The sequence below is a fragment of the Silene latifolia genome, chromosome 4 (genome assembly GCF_048544455.1).
Source record: "Silene latifolia isolate original U9 population chromosome 4, ASM4854445v1, whole genome shotgun sequence".
Classification (NCBI taxonomy): domain Eukaryota; kingdom Viridiplantae; phylum Streptophyta; class Magnoliopsida; order Caryophyllales; family Caryophyllaceae; genus Silene; species Silene latifolia.
Window position 1 is genome coordinate 2343290 of NC_133529.1, and position 18444 is coordinate 2361733.

The window sequence follows — 18444 nt, forward strand, 5'->3', positions numbered from 1 at the left end:
GAAAGACATCACCAACGGTGGGCGGCCCGGAAGGACGACTTGGCGGATTCACTTGCCTTTGCCCTCTAAGCCTCCTCTCTAGCCTCCTTCACCTTATCATCATGGGCGCCTTGGCATAGCTTCTGAGCGGCCTTCGCCGCCTTCGCCTCGGCGCGGCCTTGGCCTCCGCGGCGGCCGCCTTCTCATCCAAAATCTGTCAAAATCTTGCCACGGAAAGGTGCCTTCAGGAAGGAGCTCCTTAATCGCATCCCTTGTGGCATCTTCAGCTTGGTCCCTGTACCGGGCACACATGTCAGGGATGATGACGGTTTTCAGCGTCTCAATGTCCTTCTCCCTCTGAGCAAAGATAGCCTTGGTGCTCTTATGTTCCTTCGCCTCTACGAACGGGGTCTTCCATCTTTCCCCTCGCTCAACCATGGCCTTATAGCCGCCCTCAAATTTGTCTTTCTCCTCCCGACTTAGCGGCGTCGGCACCAACGCAGACTAACCTTAGCTCTCTCGGCCGGGACCACCTTCTCGGCGTCTTCCTTAAGCTTTCGCTCAGCGAGGAAGTCCTTCATGGTGGCCAGGAAGTCCTTCTTCGTCCTCTCGGCCTCCTTCCTAAAAGCGACAAGCTCAAGCCTAAGCCGTTCGAGCGTAGGGGCAGTTTGAGCCACGAGCTTTTCTTGCTCGATAATATGAGTCAGCGGCTTGACCCACTTCACGACCTTTTAGCCAACCTTATACCGTCCGCCCCGAGTGAACGGAGGAAGCCTTCTCGGATGAGGAGTCGGCGGCGGCATCTTTGTCGCCGTCTCGCACAGTCGCTTCTCCAATTGCCGTTCGGTGAGAACAACGGTGGCGACGGCAGGCCGATCTATAAAAACCCCGGACAAAGCGTCCATGTCAACATTCATCGACATATCGTAAAGCTTTGTCATCGGGAATGCATAAGGAACCTGCTAAATCCGAGCCATGGGTTAGATCCGTACCAGTCTTGGCCTTCTTGGATAGAGGGCCGGCTGACCCTTTCTCTTTCCCTGCCTCGGTAACAGCAGGAGCAGGCGTTGTTTCTTTCCTCTTATTTGAAGGAGGAGGACCCTCCAGAACGGTGAGGTCCTCATCAACATTGACGATCTCCTTATCTTTTTGGACTATGGGGATCGGAGATCGAGTTGGAGTTGACGTCGTAGCCGCCGTAGACGTTGCTTTTGGTTTACGGCGCGGCACGTTACCGCCAATCTCTGTTTGAGTCGCCCCCACGTCCATTGCCTTCAACGCCTGCTCCATGAGTTCGAGCGGGGCCAGCCTGCGATCACGCGACGCGGCCTTGGGGTGCAGTTCAACAACTCTCCTGTCCTGGTCAAGTCCCAACTTGCGTAGGATGGAGACAGAGAGATCCGGCCAAATCGATGCAAGAAACAAAGGTGAGTTAAGCGAAAGAAGTAAACCGAGGCTAAAACATCGAAGCATAAAAGCAAAGAGGGGCCTCACACCGACCCTACTCACCCTGGCTGAGGGCCGGTATGAGGCCGACGTGGCAAAGCGGCTCGTCTTGAAAGACGATCTGCGTCGGAGGCATCCATCCCTTCGGCGTGCCATCCTTCGTCGCCTCAAACATGCTCATTGCCCGCACTTCGTCATCATTAATATAGACCTTCTTGGCGTCCATCTTAATCTTATTACGGGAGACATATCTTTCATGCTCCCCCTGACTCTCACACCGCAAATTGACGCGGCGCTGGAAGGACCGGGGCAGTGGATAGTCCTCTGGAACCTCGGCATATACCCACCGCCCCTTCCAGTCTTTGCAGGATGTCAGCTTGGAGACGGTGACGTACCCGGCTCGGTCCAGTCTGTTGTACCACCCATGACGCCTTGGGCGGGGACAGTAGAAGATGGTGGAGCGGCGAAAAAGGTTCACCGTTGGGGCCTCCCCCTTAAAAAGACAAAACCATACGAAGCCAATAATCGTCCTAATGGCCAACGGATGCAGTTGTGCCACGGCGACATTCATGGCTTTGATTATGGCCGCGACATGTTCATTAAGAGGAAAACGGAGCCCATACTCCAGATGCCTAATATATACGCCGATACAACCTTCGGGAGGGCAACAGACTGCCTGATCACCCACAGGGACAATTATTCTATACCCCCTGCTGAAGTTGTAGTGGTCTTCGAAAAGTTCAGGCCCGGCGACACGAGCGAACTTGTTCGTCCAAACGAGATCCGGTTTAATCGAACAGGCTTCGCCGTGCCACAAGTAATGCGGCCTCTGTGCGTCAGATTGGGTCTTTTCATCATCATCATCATCATCAAAATCCTCGAGGTATTTCTCGTCGATTTCAGGAGAAGGCGACTTGCGACCCCCGAACCCTACCGGAGTGACAACCAGTGGCTCCTGTCCAACGGGATGCGACGGTTCGCCCCCCGGAGTTGAGGTACTAGGCAGAGCATCAGCAGCAGACATGGTGGCAACAATTAATTAACAAATAAAAGTTGGGGAAAAATTTGTTTGTTTACCTTGAAAGAAAGTGTTACGCCGAGTAACGCTTCGAAAATTAGAGAGAGAAAACGCTTCGAAAACTAGAGAGAGGAAATTTTTTGAGAAAAAGAAGTTTGCAGGTCAAAATGAGGGGCACACTGCTCTATTTATAGAGCAAAGCCCATTCAGTGGACCAATCAGAGCAAAGCCCATGAAGCGTCCACCAATCAGTACCAGGCCACGTGTCAAGCATGCGACCCACGGAATGTCAATCGACATACGATAACCAATCTTCTTTGACACGCTCCTTGGTATCTACTTGCCAACGCCCGCCGATCAACCAAGCTTGGCGACGGCCGGGGCAATCAAAAGCACACGGCACTCTCAACCTTGGTCTCGGCCAGCGCCATTTCCTTTTCCACATTCGATGTCCATTACACAACAATGTGGAGGGGGGATATGGTACGGCCTGAACAGAACCAAGCCGAGGAAGAAGTTCGACATACGCAGAATACGCTCAACACGCATCGAAGGTCCATACCACGGCATAGATGATAGGCTATCGCACACCTATGCAAAAATAATATTTATACCCTAGACACAAATTAATGTAGTACGTAGGGGTCGAACCACAAAGAGACGGGAGTTGTTAATTAATTGTTATGGAGTGAATTTTATCTTGGTAGATTAACGTTTGTTGATTGGTTGGTTGGATTATGCAAATAAAATGAAAACAACAATAAAAAGAAATTGTCTAGGGAGGTCGGGTCACACATGCTAATTACGTAAATGTTTATGTCAAGTTAGGAAGTTGATTTCACGATAAATGTTTAGGCTTAAAGACACCCACCTTACGATATTAGTGTCAACCATAGACCAGGTCCTAGAGAAACTCTCGTCCATGACTAGGTCGTCCTACTACACATGTTTAGTCTAATTCAATTCCGTGCCTCTCGACTTTTAGAACGAATGAACAAACTTAATCAATGAATAAGGCCTTTAAACATAGATTAAACATTAAGGTGCAAACATGTGATAGAAACAATTTATCAATTTAGCTTAACCTCTTTTTGACATTTACATATTACTTAATCATGCATGGCTTCCTTTATTCCCTAGACAAAAGAAACTACTCTAACATGATGGAAATGTAAATTAAACTAGTGACAAATGACAACATAATGAAAATATGAATAAGAAATTACCTTGCAATTAGAAATGGAAGAACAATACTTGTAATATAAATAACTTGTAAATGTAAATTGGAATATAACTTGAATGGAAATTGTATTGAAATGTTTATAACATAAAGTAAATCTAAACTAAACTAAGATAATAACTAAACTAATCTAACTACTAAACTTTAGAGAGAAATATGAGAAATTGTGTATGTGAATGGTGGTGTGAAAGTGTTGGAGTCTACACCCTTTATATAGGAAATGAGGGGTGAAACTTAGAGCAAATACAAGGGGTCAACCCCAAATATTTCCTCTTAATTGCTTGAGTAATTGCCTAGAGAATCCCATGTGAGCCATTAATCCCATCTTTAAGCCTTTGGTTAATCACACAATTTAGCATTCCATGAGAATCCAAAGTTGAGCATCCAAGACATTCTCCCATCTTCTCTACTTGGGCTTTAACACTTGATTTTATACTTGGGCTTGACTTTGCATTTGTAATTCTTCAAATTAATCCATCATTTTATCCATGCAAGTCCATGAACATCTTCCATGTTGGTCCATCATCTCTTCTTTAGCTTAGCTCATGCTTCTAGTATTTGTACTTGAATAGAATTGGGCTCATTTTAGCTCATTTTCCTACAAAACATGAGAAAACATACAAATGGAACTAGAAAGCAAATATTAGCTCATAAACACTAAAGGTAGTGCATAATACATATAAAATTGAGCTAAATATTGGGGTAAAAATGTATATAATTTGGACCTATCAAACTCCCCCAAGCTAAGCCCTTGCTTGTCCTCAAGCAAGAAATCATATCCCATCGATTGCAATATCCCAAACAAACTAAGCATAATGATTTTAAAACCCGAAACAACATGGGCAAGGAATAAAGCAAAACATGGATGAGATTTACATGACGGCGTAGCATGGAAAACTCGAAATGAACCTTTAAGCTCTTGCATGATCTTTTGACTTATGGACTCTCACGGGGCACTCAAACTCTTTTATATGTGAAAGGACAATTTTGTGAATAAACACTCAACTATCCTCGACTTATAACAATGTGCCCGCAATCTAATATGGTAAACATTTCAAAACTACAAGCCAAAAGCAATCATATGTAAGCATGAAAAAGAAGCCAAATGGGTAAGAAGAAGGCAATACGTAATGGGTAAGAAAGGGGAACAAATGAATTATGGATTGTGGAGCTAATGTCAAGCTAGCAACAACCAAATGTAAGGATGCTCAATCCCAATTCTAATTCCAAATTACAATACAAATCATAAGTAAACTCTCCAAAATATGTGAATAATGCATGAGAGTTTCTCACATCAACTTCTTATTCTCTTTTCTTTTCAAATCATACTTCTTTTTTTCATTTTCTTTCATGCTTTTTTTTTTCTTTTCTTTTTCTTTCTTCATCTTCTCATCATTTTTTTCAATTCTTTCTTTTCATCATTTTTCATTCTTTTCCATTTTTCTTTCTTCCATTTTTTCCTCTTTTTCTCATTTCTTCTTCAAGAGCATTAAGACCAAGCTCACAATGATCTTTCAAAATAAAACAAATCCTAAATGAGCACCCAAACACAAGTAATCAAAGCTACTAGCTCAACAAGGTAGGCAATTGTGTGTATGTAGCTAGGGATCAATTTTGTGAAGGGGTCAAAAATGCTAAATTTATCATGTGAATGGCTCCAAAATGCTATAACAAATGAATGCATGCTTATAAAGAGATGACATGAGAACCATACTTGTGCGTTTTGATGAAACACACATCACAAGGAGACACCTACACTCACCTAAGAGAGACCGGATATGGATGCGTCGGTCTAAGGAGGCTCTACCTTACCAATTTGTAGCTTGCCAATAGTCAAGATCAAGCCTATTTGGTTCATTTTTCATCTCCCACCTACTATGTCAAGACATCCCCATGTAGCAATATCCATCATAAAAGAACAAATCATTAGCAATAAGCCATTATTAGGATAAGCAAAGAGGAAAGTAAAATTTCTCTCAAAAATTTTCAAATTTTCTACACTACATGCAAACTATGCTATATGCAAATGCAATATCTTCCCCCAAGCTAAACATCACATTGTCCTCAATGTGCTAACTATCCGAATCACCCAATCAAACCATGAAAATGGCTCAAAGCACAAAACAGGAAGGACTAGAGGTTATGTTTAATGGGTTGCAAGATCGAAACTAAAATGCAAAGCAATTAAAAACTTACTCAACTTGCTAATCTCCCCCAAGCTAGCATGAATTCGGGGGGATGTAGATGCTTCTATGTGATTAAGGTGAAGAATTATAGAAAAATGGAAGAGAAAGGAAGAGAAAATACCATCGGGTGTGAAAATGATCGAAAGAATTCGATCCTCTTTTTTTTACCCGTATAAAGAGAAGGCCGGAAAGTCACAGAACCACGACCCCGATCGGGGCCACCCAACCCCGATCGGGGTTGACCTCCTCTTCGTGTTTTTTGAATTTTTCCGTGTTGGTTTTAATCCCTTCTCGTTTCTCGAAAACCACGTCCCCGAACGGGGTTAATGCATGGAGTTGCGTGCTAGATTCTCATCTAATTCTCCTTCCTTCATTCTCACCTAAGAATCACAAAAAGAAATATCGTCAAGTCGAACATTTTATTTCTAAACTACGAAAAACAATAAATTGCAGAAAAATAAATAAAAGCAATAAAAAGCTTGGGTTGCCTCCCAAGAAGCGCTGGTTTAACGTCCCGCACGACGTAAGAAGCTATTTGATTCAAGTTTTGTCATTGAGCTTGCCACCAACCAAGCTCCATTTCATAGCTATCTTTGCATTTCTCAACCATTTGAAATTCTTCAAATAAAATTTCCCTTTCTTCTTCTTGGCACTCTTAGCAATAGTGCCCTTAGCATCATCACCTACAAAGCAAACAACACCCATATCGTCCTCCAACGGATCCGTTAGTGAGGATCCAAGCGTAGTAGAGGCATAAGAAGAGTCCACAGTGCTAAGCAAATAACAAGACTCTTGTAACATTGGGCTTCTAATAGTGTTGTTTTTGCTAAAGGAAACCCGGTCATCACCCACTTCCAACGTTAACCTCCCATTTTTCACATCAATTAACGCACCCGCGGTGCGTAAAAATGGCCTACCCAATATAATTGGGGTTTGTATGTCCTCGGCCATATCAAGGATGAGGAAGTCAACGGGTATGAAAAACTTACCAACTTTGACGGGTACATCTTCTAAGACACCTAGAGGTCGCTTTAAAGAACGGTCCGCCATTTGCAATGTAATACTTGTGCATTTTAAAGCACCCATGTTAAGTTTTTCACAAAGGGAATAAGGCATGACACTTACACTAGCACCTAGGTCGCAAAGGGCCTTATCAATGGTATATTTGCCTATAGTGCAAGGAATAGAATAGCTACCGGGGTCCGTAAGTTTCGGGGGAGACTCGTTTTGTAAGAGTGCACTACACTCTTCGGTGAAAGCAATGGTCTCAACCTCATTGAAGGATCGCTTCTTTGAGAGAATTTCCTTCATAAACTTTGCATAAGAAGGGACTTGGGTAATCAATTCCATAAACGGGATGGTGACTTGCAAATTCTTACAAACTTCCAAAAATTTAGCAAACTTACCTTCCTCCTTGTACTTTGCTAGACGATGGGGAAATGGTACTTGAACAAGTTCTTTTGGAGGAGCATCCTCCACATCTTTCACTATCTCTTTCTCATTCTCCTTGGAAGCACTCACCTGCTTTGAAACGGCATCACTCTCCTTAGCATTAGGAGAGATTTCTTCAACAACCACCTCATCACTTTCCTTTGGCATAGGAGACTCAACAACTTGGGCATCAAGCTTGCTCTTCCTCTTTAGCATCAACAATCGGTGGGGAAATGGTACACGGTCCCTAACAAGAGGCTCTTCACTAGCCTTCTTTTTGTCATTTCCCCCAAGCTTAGCCTTTTTAACAACCACCTCTTCATCCAAAGTCATGGATGGCCCATCATAGTTTGTGCCACTTCTCAAGGAAATAGAATTAACGGTTTCATGTGGTTGCTCACCTTGGGGAGGTAATTGACCATTCTTCCTTTGAGAATTAGAAGCGGCTAATTGAGCCACTTGTTGTTCCAACATCTTGACCGCGGCACTATGAGCTTGATCATTTTTTTGAATTTGAGCCAACAATTCCCTTTGCATTTGGATTATCATGCCCTCGAGTTTACCAACTCCTTGATTGTTTTGTTGGCCATTTTGTGGTGGATTTTGTTGGTAATTGTTTTGTGGGGGCCTTTGTTGATTTTGATAACCCGGTGGAGGGATATACTTTTGTTGTTGAGGAACATAGGCATTTTGTTGTGGTGGGGGTTGAGGGTTAAGTACATTGTTGCTATTATAAGACAAGTTCGGGTGGAATTTTGAATTCGGGTTATAAGTGTTGGAAAATGTACCCGGTGGATATAAACTTTGTCTTAAAGCTTGAAAAGCATTTACCTCTTCGATAGGGGCTCGACAATGAGCGGCATAATGACCCGCACCTCCACAACCGTCACACACAATGATTTGGCTTGTTGAAGACATGGCATTGACTTGTTGAATGGAATCTCTAGCATCCCTTTCCGCTATTTGTTGTTGGAGCAAAGCAATTTGAGCTAGCAAAACAGAATTGTTAGAGGATTCTTCTTTACCTTTGGATGGCACAACTCGGGAATTGACATATTGGGCATCATGGATCGCCATAGATTCGATCGTGGAATGAGCAAGATCGGTGTCAATTTGATCAAACCGCCCATTGTTGGCGGAATCAAGAATCCTTCGGGACTCGGCACAACATCCATTGTAGAATGTTATTGCAAGAAACCATTCATCTAGCCCATGGTGTGGGCATTGCCTTTGAAGCTCTTTGTACCTCTCCCAAGCCTCATATAAGCTCTCAAGAGCTTGTTGACGGAATCCGGTGATTTGGCTCCTCAAAGTTTGAGTTTTCTCCGGTGGAAAAAACTTTTGATAGAAAGCAAGAGCCAATGTCTCCCAATTGGTGATTCCCAAGGTGGTGCGGTCAAGGCTATTGATCCAAAGCTTGGCCTTATCCTTCAAAGAGAAAGGGAAAAGTATTTCCCTTATTTGGGCTTGGGTGACGCCCGTTTGACGGATCATGGAGCAATAGTCACAAAAATTTTGAACATGCAAATTAGGATCCTCCAAAGGACTTCCTCCAAATTGCTTCCTCTCCACAAGGCTAATGAAAGCCGGTTTGATCTCGAAGTCCGGCGCGGTGATTTGAGTGGTTGTGATTCCGGCCGGAAGCATGGCCGCGGTGGGCTTTGAGTGATCGGAAAGCTTCACCATCTTTTTGGTAGTAGATGATGATGGTGGTGGAGATGATGAACAAGAAACTTCCTCCTCTTCAAGAACCTCTAGATCGTCTAAGTAAGACTTTCTAGCACTTTCAACTTGGATGGGAGAAGTGGCTTCTTTAATTTCCTTCCAAAATCGTCGTCTTCTCCTAAAGGTTTTCTCGGGTTCGGAATCCGGTGAAAGCAATTCTCCACTACGAGAGGACCTGGGCATAAGACAACAATTTCTAGGAAAATGATAAGTAACGGTCTCAAGGAACAAGTGTTCCCCAAGACAAAGAAAAACAAGATAGAAATCAACAATTCACAATGCAATAAAACCGTTTCCCCGGCAACGGCGCCAAAATTTGATAGGCTATCGCACACCTATGCAAAAATAATATTTATACCCTAGACACAAATTAATGTAGTACGTAGGGGTCGAACCACAAAGAGACGGGAGTTGTTAATTAATTGTTATGGAGTGAATTTTATCTTGGTAGATTAACGTTTGTTGATTGGTTGGTTGGATTATGCAAATAAAATGAAAACAACAATAAAAAGAAATTGTCTAGGGAGGTCGGGTCACACATGCTAATTACGTAAATGTTTATGTCAAGTTAGGAAGTTGATTTCACGATAAATGTTTAGGCTTAAAGACACCCACCTTACGATATTAGTGTCAACCATAGACCGGGTCCTAGAGAAACTCTCGTCCATGACTAGGTCGTCCTACTACACATGTTTAGTCTAATTCAATTCCGTGCCTCTCGACTTTTAGAACGAATGAACAAACTTAATCAATGAATAAGGCCTTTAAACATAGATTAAACATTAAGGTGCAAACATGTGATAGAAACAATTTATCAATTTAGCTTAACCTCTTTTTGACATTTACATATTACTTAATCATGCATGGCTTCCTTTATTCCCTAGACAAAAGAAACTACTCTAACATGATGGAAATGTAAATTAAACTAGTGACAAATGACAACATAATGAAAATATGAATAAGAAATTACCTTGCAATTAGAAATGGAAGAACAATACTTGTAATATAAATAACTTGTAAATGTAAATTGGAATATAACTTGAATGGAAATTGTATTGAAATGTTTATAACATAAAGTAAATCTAAACTAAACTAAGATAATAACTAAACTAATCTAACTACTAAACTTTAGAGAGAAATATGAGAAATTGTGTATGTGAATGGTGGTGTGAAAGTGTTGGAGTCTACACCCTTTATATAGGAAATGAGGGGTGAAACTTAGAGCAAATACAAGGGGTCAACCCCAAATATTTCCTCTTAATTGCTTGAGTAATTGCCTAGAGAATCCCATGTGAGCCATTAATCCCATCTTTAAGCCTTTGGTTAATCACACAATTTAGCATTCCATGAGAATCCAAAGTTGAGCATCCAAGACATTCTCCCATCTTCTCTACTTGGGCTTTAACACTTGATTTTATACTTGGGCTTGACTTTGCATTTGTAATTCTTCAAATTAATCCATCATTTTATCCATGCAAGTCCATGAACATCTTCCATGTTGGTCCATCATCTCTTCTTTAGCTTAGCTCATGCTTCTAGTATTTGTACTTGAATAGAATTGGGCTCATTTTAGCTCATTTTCCTACAAAACATGAGAAAACATACAAATGGAACTAGAAAGCAAATATTAGCTCATAAACACTAAAGGTAGTGCATAATACATATAAAATTGAGCTAAATATTGGGGTAAAAATGTATATAATTTGGACCTATCAATAGACTACGCTGGGGGCAAATTGATGGGGCATATTCTGCACCCGCTGACCGAGTCAACATATTGACCAAGGTCAAAGCCAAAAGACAACAAGTCAAAGGAAAAATAGCCTAACCGACAAAGCCTGTCGGCCTGTCACTTGGGTCTCGGCTCGGCAACTAGCCGGTCGAGAGACATATCCGTGTACTCACATCCAGTCCCCTCGGCATGAAGTCAACCAGGCCTGCCGGCCTGTCATGGGTCCCTCGGCCGAGGGTAGGACAGTCTTTCCACCTGCTACGACCACTTGGCCACTTGGCCACTACGTGACAAAAGGTGAAAGTCTATAAATACTCCACATCTCTCATTAAGAAAACAAAAAACTAGAAATCCAATAATCTGGTATAAACTCCCTTATCTCTCTACAATATACTTTGCCAAGTTAAACATACAACTTATCTCTCTAAGTTTACTGACTTGAGCGTCAGAGTGAGTACGTTTGGCCCCAAGCCGAGTCCTCAGTTTGTTCATCTTTACAGGAAAGAATGAAAGGAAGAGACAAGCAACGACATCATTCTACAAGTTCAAGTGGTCACAATCCTGCTCCGAAATTACACCCGGAACAATATTATATAAAAAACTGTTTGTTCGTTTAATTTTCTTAGTGTATCCAAATTTAAAATTTCTTAAATTGATTAATGCTAATGTTTAGCTTATTAACTTTATTGTTGGGTATAATATATAATGAAATTTAATTAAACTATTAGAAAAAATTCCCAAAAATTAACGAAAACTGGAAAAAAAGTAATATAGAACGATTATCGGTTAACCGGTAACCGAACCGCTAATAATCGTTTAAAGTGGTTAACCGAACCGTTTATAACCGTTTCTAACGGTGCGGTTTAGGTTCGGAGTTTTGCCGAACCGAACCGTGTGCGAACCGAATTAAATTAGAGGTTCGGTGAACCGAACCGCGAATGAACACCCCTAGGTGTAACCCATTAACCAATTCCAAAACCGGCTAAACCACTTACCCGTGAACTAAAAATTTAACTTAAACTTGGCCCTTCTTTGGGCAAAATATCTCATTTGATCAACTCTATGGGCTCTATCTGGACCTGTCAAAATCTAATCTGACTCGATCCATTTTTTTCTTGGTCAAGACCTGACAATCTCGACTCGCGACTTGTTCCACCTGAACCTGAAATGACCCGTTATTTAGGGTTGAAACCCGAACTGAAAAGGTCGACTCATTGAGTAGTATTTTGAATGACAAGCACGATTAAAAAAATTAAATTTATACATTGTTAAAATAACTTAATTTCTATAATTGTTCAATTAAATTAATGCAAATGATTAAAATACTAATATAAAATATGCTTTAATTTTTTTAAAAATATAATTTTTTGACCCATATTATGACGTAACCCAACCTGCGAGTCTGCGAGCTGTATGACTCTGGTCACTTGTAATCCGACTTGTATTTTTAATGCGACTTGTATTTAGATTCGTCTCTCACCAACCTATTTAACAGGTCTAATTATTTGGACATACGGAGTATTTTACTAATTTTTGTTAAAATCATTCATTTTCTTTTGGTGAAAAAAAAACCAAAGCCAATATATTACTGATGAGATTCGAACTCAGTACTCATAACTTTACCTGTTAACCTAACTCACGCTCACTTTAAGATCAGAGAAAAAGGATTACGCATCGGGTAGTACACCGGCCAGGGTAGTTTTGAAGATATACACATTTTTTCTGAGATATTACCCTTATAAATATAGTTTTTGAGCAATATTATATTTTTTTAGTGTAATGTTTTAGTAAATGTGCTCAAAAACTTTATACTAAAGCATAACTCAAAAACTTTAAAATAAAACTCAAAAAATAAAAAATAAGAGGCACTACCTCAGATGTATAGTCTATGAACTGTTAAGATCATCATTTTATAAAAACAAAAAAACCACACTTTCCGGAAAAAACAGAAAACAAAGATCATCACACATCCCACACTTGTTTATCAGTCGACTGATAAATTAGACCCCACAATAAACTTCACTACAAAAAGAGATTGAAAAGCCTCTTTGTATCATTCCAGTCCATAGACTGTATCATCATCTTCATCATCTTTCTACACTTTCCTTCTCTTCTACCTCTCTTCTACTCTTCTTTGGTATGCTCTTTACTTTGTTTTCCTAATTGCATGCATTTTGTAACTCATTAAAAACTCCAAAAGTTCAAAACTTTTCATCAAATTAGTTCCTTTCTGCATCTGGGTACTGTTTTTTCATCAAATTTGTTGATTTCTGCATCTGGGTACTGTTTTTTTCATCAAATTTGTTGATTTCTGTATCTGGGTAGTGTTTAATTTATCAAATTAGTTGATTTTTGCATCTGGGTATCTGTCATTTTTGTGAAATTTAATGTCTTTTACAATGTTGAATGGAACTGATAAACTGTCTTTAATTGGGGGAAAACCCATGTATGGATTAGGGTCAGATTTGAATGCTAAGTATCAAAAAATCCCCAAATTGAATCTGGTTTTACCAAATAAACCTAGGAATTTAAGGACCAAAACCCTAATTACAAAATGTAGTGCTTCTTCAGCATCTAGGCCTGCTGCACAACCTAGGTTTATACAGCACAAGCAAGAGGCTTTCTGGTTTTATAGGTATTTGTCTATAGTGTATGATAACTTTGTGAATCCACCACATTGGAATGAGGATATGAGGGCGGAGGCGTTGGAGCCGGCCGATTTGAATAATAGGAATATGATTGTGGTTGATGTTGGTGGTGGAACTGGGTTTACTACTTTGGGTATTGTTAAACATGTGGATGCGAAAAATGTCACCATTTTGGATCAGTCACCTCATCAGCTCGCTAAGGCAAAGGCTAAGGAGCCTTTGAAGGAATGTAAGATCATTGAGGGTGATGCTGAGGATCTTCCCTTTCCTACTGATTATGCTGATAGATATGTTTCTGCTGGAAGGTATTGCATGTCTTCTTTTGTTGTCTCGGGTTTTAACTTAAATTATGATACCTCCGTCTTATTTATATTGTTTTCATTTGACTTCGATGCTCAGAAGGTATCAAATCTTGACAATGTACAAAACTTCAATTTTTTAATTGTTAAAGTTGACTCTAATTGACCATGAAAGTCAAATGAGGATGATATAATGCGATATGCATGATATATAGATTACGGTATAAATTTTTTGCAAAGAGTTGAATTACGGAGTACTAATTTAGCAAATTGTTTAGAACTTGGGATGGAATGAAATGGATCACTCATTGTGCATGTCTATATAAATAATTCTGCAAGTAAATTGTATCCATCAATTTTCAGTGGTGTTTTTACTGTCATTTCCTAGTTAGAAATGCGAAGTCATCTAAAAATGAAGTGTTGGTAGTAGTTGTGATATAGTCATACTATAAATTCGGAAAGTGACTGATTTCTTCTAAACTTGCACTTTGTTTTCTTTAGAGAGTTTTTAACTAATGGTTTGAGATGGTCACGACTCATAAGGAAGTAACATCATTCATAGGAATTAACATCATGGGATATGCATGATATTTAGATTACGGGAAGCGTATAGGCTGCTAAAACTTGAGATGGTCATAAGGAAGTAACATCATTCATACATTCATCAATCTTGACAAATGTACAAATCTACAACTTTTTAATTGCTTAAGTTGACTTCAATTGACTACTAAAGTCAAATGAGGATGATATTAATGGGATATGCATGATATTTAGATTACGGTATGAAAATTGTGCAAAATCTTGAATTACGGAGTATTAATTTTGCAAATTGTTTAGAACTTAGGAATTAGGATGGAATGAAATGGAGCATTCATTGTGCATGTCTATATAAATAATTCTGCAAATAAATGGTACGAAGTATCCGTCAAGTTTGACTTTCTGAGTTGTGTTTCTACTGTCATTTTTCTAGCAGTTGGGCTCTCTTGTGACGGATCTCAAATTGCGACTGAAGATATATGACCATTTTATACCAAAAAGTAACCATCCACAAATTCTTATTTATCCGATAATGGTTACATTTTATCATGAAATGGTCACATTTCGCCGACATAAATGAGAGTATTTGTGTTTTTCTAGTAGACATGCAAAGTCATTTTAAAATGAAGTGTTGGTAGTAGTTTGATATAGTCACACTATACATTCGGAAAGTGACTGATTTCTTCTAAACTTGCACTTTGTTGTCGTTTGAGAGTGCGTTTCGACTTTCGACTATTAGTTTGAGATGGTCATGAGAGGTAACATCATTCATACATTTATCGTGTGCTGATTTGTACTGGTACTTGGTTCTGAACAGCATTGAATATTGGCCTGATCCTCAACGAGGCATAAGGGAAGCGTACAGGGTGCTAAAACTTGGAGGCAAAGCTTGCTTGATTGGTCCTGTCTATCCAACATTCTGGCTCTCTCGCTTTTTTGCTGATGTGTGGATGCTTTTCCCCAAGGAGGAAGAATATATTGAGTGGTTTACAAAGGCGGGATTTAAGGACGTACAAATTAAAAGGATTGGACCTAAGTGGTACAGAGGGGTTCGTCGCCATGGGCTTATCATGGGTTGTTCTGTAACTGGCGTCAAGCCTGCCTCCGGGGATTCTCCATTACAGGTAAACCTCTCTCATTCGAGTGCTAACACGCCTCTTCCTTGAAAGCATTGTTTCGTTTTAACTTCGTTCTCCAAAATTCTCTCTTTTATCACACAACTTTTGTGGGACCAAGTATTAAGAATTAAAACTAGGTACATCCACAACTGACTAACTTCCTTCTCCCCGTCTCTCGTCATTTTTGTTCTCTCCAATGTGATTAATCTCCTCAAACCACGGAAGAATTTTGATGCGTACTTCAACTAATGCAATTATTTCAATGTCTATAATCGACTAAGCTTGCCTTTGACTGAAATATTGTGATGTAGCTTGGTCCCAAAGCCGAGGATGTGAAAGAGCCGGTGAAGCCACTTGTGTTTCTCTACCGCTTCCTTCTTGGGGTGATGGCATCAACATACTATGTACTCTTGCCTATGTATATGTGGATCAAAGACAAAATCGTCCCCAAAAGTATGCCACTATAAGCATGACGTAAACCAGTCGCAGGATGGATCAAGATGCGTGGTTCCCGAGTGAGGTAGGCTCTTTATTTTCAAAAACCCGAATAATAGTAATGTGTAATTTGAGTTTCTTTAAACAAATGGCAAACTTTTTCGAGTAGTTATAGACTCATAGAAGTTGCACACTTTGGTGTTGACGATTTTTTTAGCTATGCTTTCTGCTTTTAGATGTTAGAACCACCCGTTGCCTTGCTCAGTTGGCAATAATAAGTTCTCGTCTTTTACAAATACTCTTGTTCGGTGGTTTTTAAATGAACATTGTTATAAAACTACGTGTTTGCGTAACCTAGAGTTTATTCAAGGGCATCTCGCCCATTGGACCTGACCTGCAAAAGAAGCGGATATAGACAACGACCTGGTAGTAAATTCCACATTGGCGCAGTCCATGTCTAGCAGAAACGTGTATTTACTCGCCTCTAATTTCACTAAATCCGCTTTAAAAGTTGTTCATTCCGTCCCAATCATTTGTTTAACTTTGATTGTGATACATTTCACAAAACGTTTAGTTATTGAGATTGGTAGAACAACGGAAAATCATTTTCTGCAGTCTTGTACTGCTATTCTTACGTCTTTTTTGAATAAGATTAATGTTTGTTTATCGACTAGCCTGGTTATGCTACCCACTCAAATTTCAGGCAATAAGTCCCACTGTCTTCTTTTACGAGGAGTAGGGGTGGGCAAAATCCGGTCCGGACCGGAAAAATAGACTAGCCCAGACCGGAATCTACCGGATCGGAGCCGGAATTAAAAAATAAGGCCCGGTCTCTGGTCCACCTCTAAGATTCCGGTTTCCAGTCTGGTCCGGGACCGGTTTTTTCCGGGCGGACCGGAAAGAACGGATTTAATGTTTTTTCCTTGAAAATATATTATAATCCAGTCCAACCGGTCCGATCCGGTTCGGTCCAATGGACCGGAATTTTTGGACCGGAATTTGAAAAAGTGGGCATAAGCCATATTATGTCAAATTCTGGTCCAACCGGTCCGGTCTTGGACTGGAAATTTTCCGGTCTGGTCTCGGTCCGGAATTTTTGTAATCCGGTCCAGACCGGTCCATAATTTTTGCTTCCGGTTCCGGTCCGGTTTTGGACTGGTGCCCACCCCATTGTCGAGGAGGGTTTATTGACTAGAACTCAGGGAGTATAAAAGCATAAGAATGACATCAATATTTGAAACATGAAGCAAATTCATTGATCAATCTTTTTATTGTGTGCATATCATTACATTGACGATTGTATAGCATGATTCCGGTTAGCCGATTCTAAATCATTCAATGACATACAATTTGTTGTTCTGTACATATCGACAATGTAATCATCAGACTAAGCATGTCGTAACAAAAAGAAAAAAAGTTGTGATTTACTATGGAAGAATATCGACGATTATCCACTTCCTGTATTCCTGGAAGAACTGTGACCGCGTTGAGAAAAATCAGTCAAGTTAAGATACCTCTCTCGGTCTGCCTTATCCTCCAACATCGATCTACAAGTCACACATCGAACAAGTTTTCTCCTTTGAGTAGTCATCTTCCATGCCATCAAACACTTCTCATGAACCGGGATGTTACACGTCCCACAGGATAACAACCTATCACCCGATCCACTTATTTCATTCAAACATATAGGACACGTAGCGCCCTTATCAACAGCTACACAAGGCGTTAATTTAGTAGCACCAATAACGCTACCTCCTCCTCCCAGCTCCTTCCTCAGAAACAAAACCTGATGGAACTTCTCTCGCAATGCCGGGTCTGCGAGAGAGCCGATGGAGCTGGGGGTGGATTGAAGCCTCTGAAGCTGAGACGGCTTTAAAACTCGCCGTCTCAAGCAAGAGTCATCAAGGGAGACACCTAAGACCTTGACGAGCACAAAGAGAATATGTTTGCATGGATTGACCTTGTCGGGACACGTACAAGACGGGGTAGCCGATAAGTTGACAACGTACACATTTCCCGTCGAACCGTGCACAAAGAAGTCAGGATCTGACCTATACAAGAGTAAAAGAGGGTGGGATAACGCGTGTGCTACGCGTTCAACAAAGGCTTCATTCGGCTTGAAGCAAGAACTCGATTCTGTGACGCTCGGTGTTTTTGCCGTCATTGTTGATAATTTTTTTTTTGAAGGAATTGATAAATTTCTTAGACAAGTTTAAAATTGTTTGATTACAGTTTACAAATGTGGATTGTTAATATGACAATGAAGCCTTTTTATACCAAAATATTTATGTAATTCTCAACAATTTGACAATAAGGCGTGCATTGGACTTTTTGTGAAAAAAGTTGTCAATTAATGTTGCCACGAATTTTACAATTAGGAAACTATTTTTAGAAAATACAGTAAATTAACTAGTTAAAATTCTATTTTTAGTTGTAAGTTGTAACAGTTTGTGCCTTGTACAATTCAAGTCGGTTTGGGTTGTTTTCTTATCGGACAATGAGATTAATTTAGAATCATTGTATATCGTCCTTGCTCAATTTTTGGTGAAAATTGGTTATACTCGAGAACTGATTCAAAACTCCTTTTTAGGTGTTACTTGTTACTTGAGTATACTTGTTTACATTGTTCTGACTTATTATAACAGTCTAG

General features: G+C 40.3%; 2 protein-coding genes and 1 non-coding gene across 3 annotated transcripts; 2 read left to right on the top strand and 1 right to left on the bottom strand.

Annotated features, from left to right (window-relative positions):
* Nucleotides 1-8507: 8507 nt before the first annotated feature.
* On the top strand, nucleotides 8508-8614 carry LOC141654480 (small nucleolar RNA R71). The gene has a single exon (XR_012548039.1). It is a non-coding gene; the product is annotated as a small nucleolar RNA R71 (small nucleolar RNA).
* A 4090-nt stretch (nucleotides 8615-12704) lies between these two features.
* Nucleotides 12705-16090, top strand: LOC141652532 (2-methyl-6-phytyl-1,4-hydroquinone methyltransferase, chloroplastic-like). The gene is made up of 3 exons (XM_074460050.1): nucleotides 12705-13710; nucleotides 15059-15365; nucleotides 15671-16090. Exons 1-3 carry the CDS (start codon nucleotides 13145-13147, stop codon nucleotides 15824-15826), a joined length of 1029 nt encoding a protein of 342 aa, XP_074316151.1. The 5' UTR covers nucleotides 12705-13144; the 3' UTR covers nucleotides 15827-16090.
* Nucleotides 16091-17182: 1092 nt separating this feature from the next.
* LOC141652533 (uncharacterized) lies at nucleotides 17183-18020 on the bottom strand. Its single transcript, XM_074460051.1, has one exon. The coding sequence runs from the start codon at nucleotides 17956-17958 to the stop codon at nucleotides 17242-17244; it is 717 nt and encodes a 238-aa protein (XP_074316152.1). The 5' UTR covers nucleotides 17959-18020; the 3' UTR covers nucleotides 17183-17241.
* Between the last annotated feature and the right edge of the window lie 424 nt (nucleotides 18021-18444).

Coding starts and splice junctions, on each gene's coding strand:
- LOC141652532 (XM_074460050.1), top strand. CDS start 13,145: ATGTCTTTTACAATGTTGAATGGAACTGATAAACTGTCTTTAATTGGG. Junction 13,711..15,058: donor AGATATGTTTCTGCTGGAAG/GTATTGCATGTC, acceptor GGTTCTGAACAG/CATTGAATATTGGCCTGATC. Junction 15,366..15,670: donor CCGGGGATTCTCCATTACAG/GTAAACCTCTCT, acceptor ATTGTGATGTAG/CTTGGTCCCAAAGCCGAGGA.
- LOC141652533 (XM_074460051.1), bottom strand. CDS start 17,958: ATGACGGCAAAAACACCGAGCGTCACAGAATCGAGTTCTTGCTTCAAG.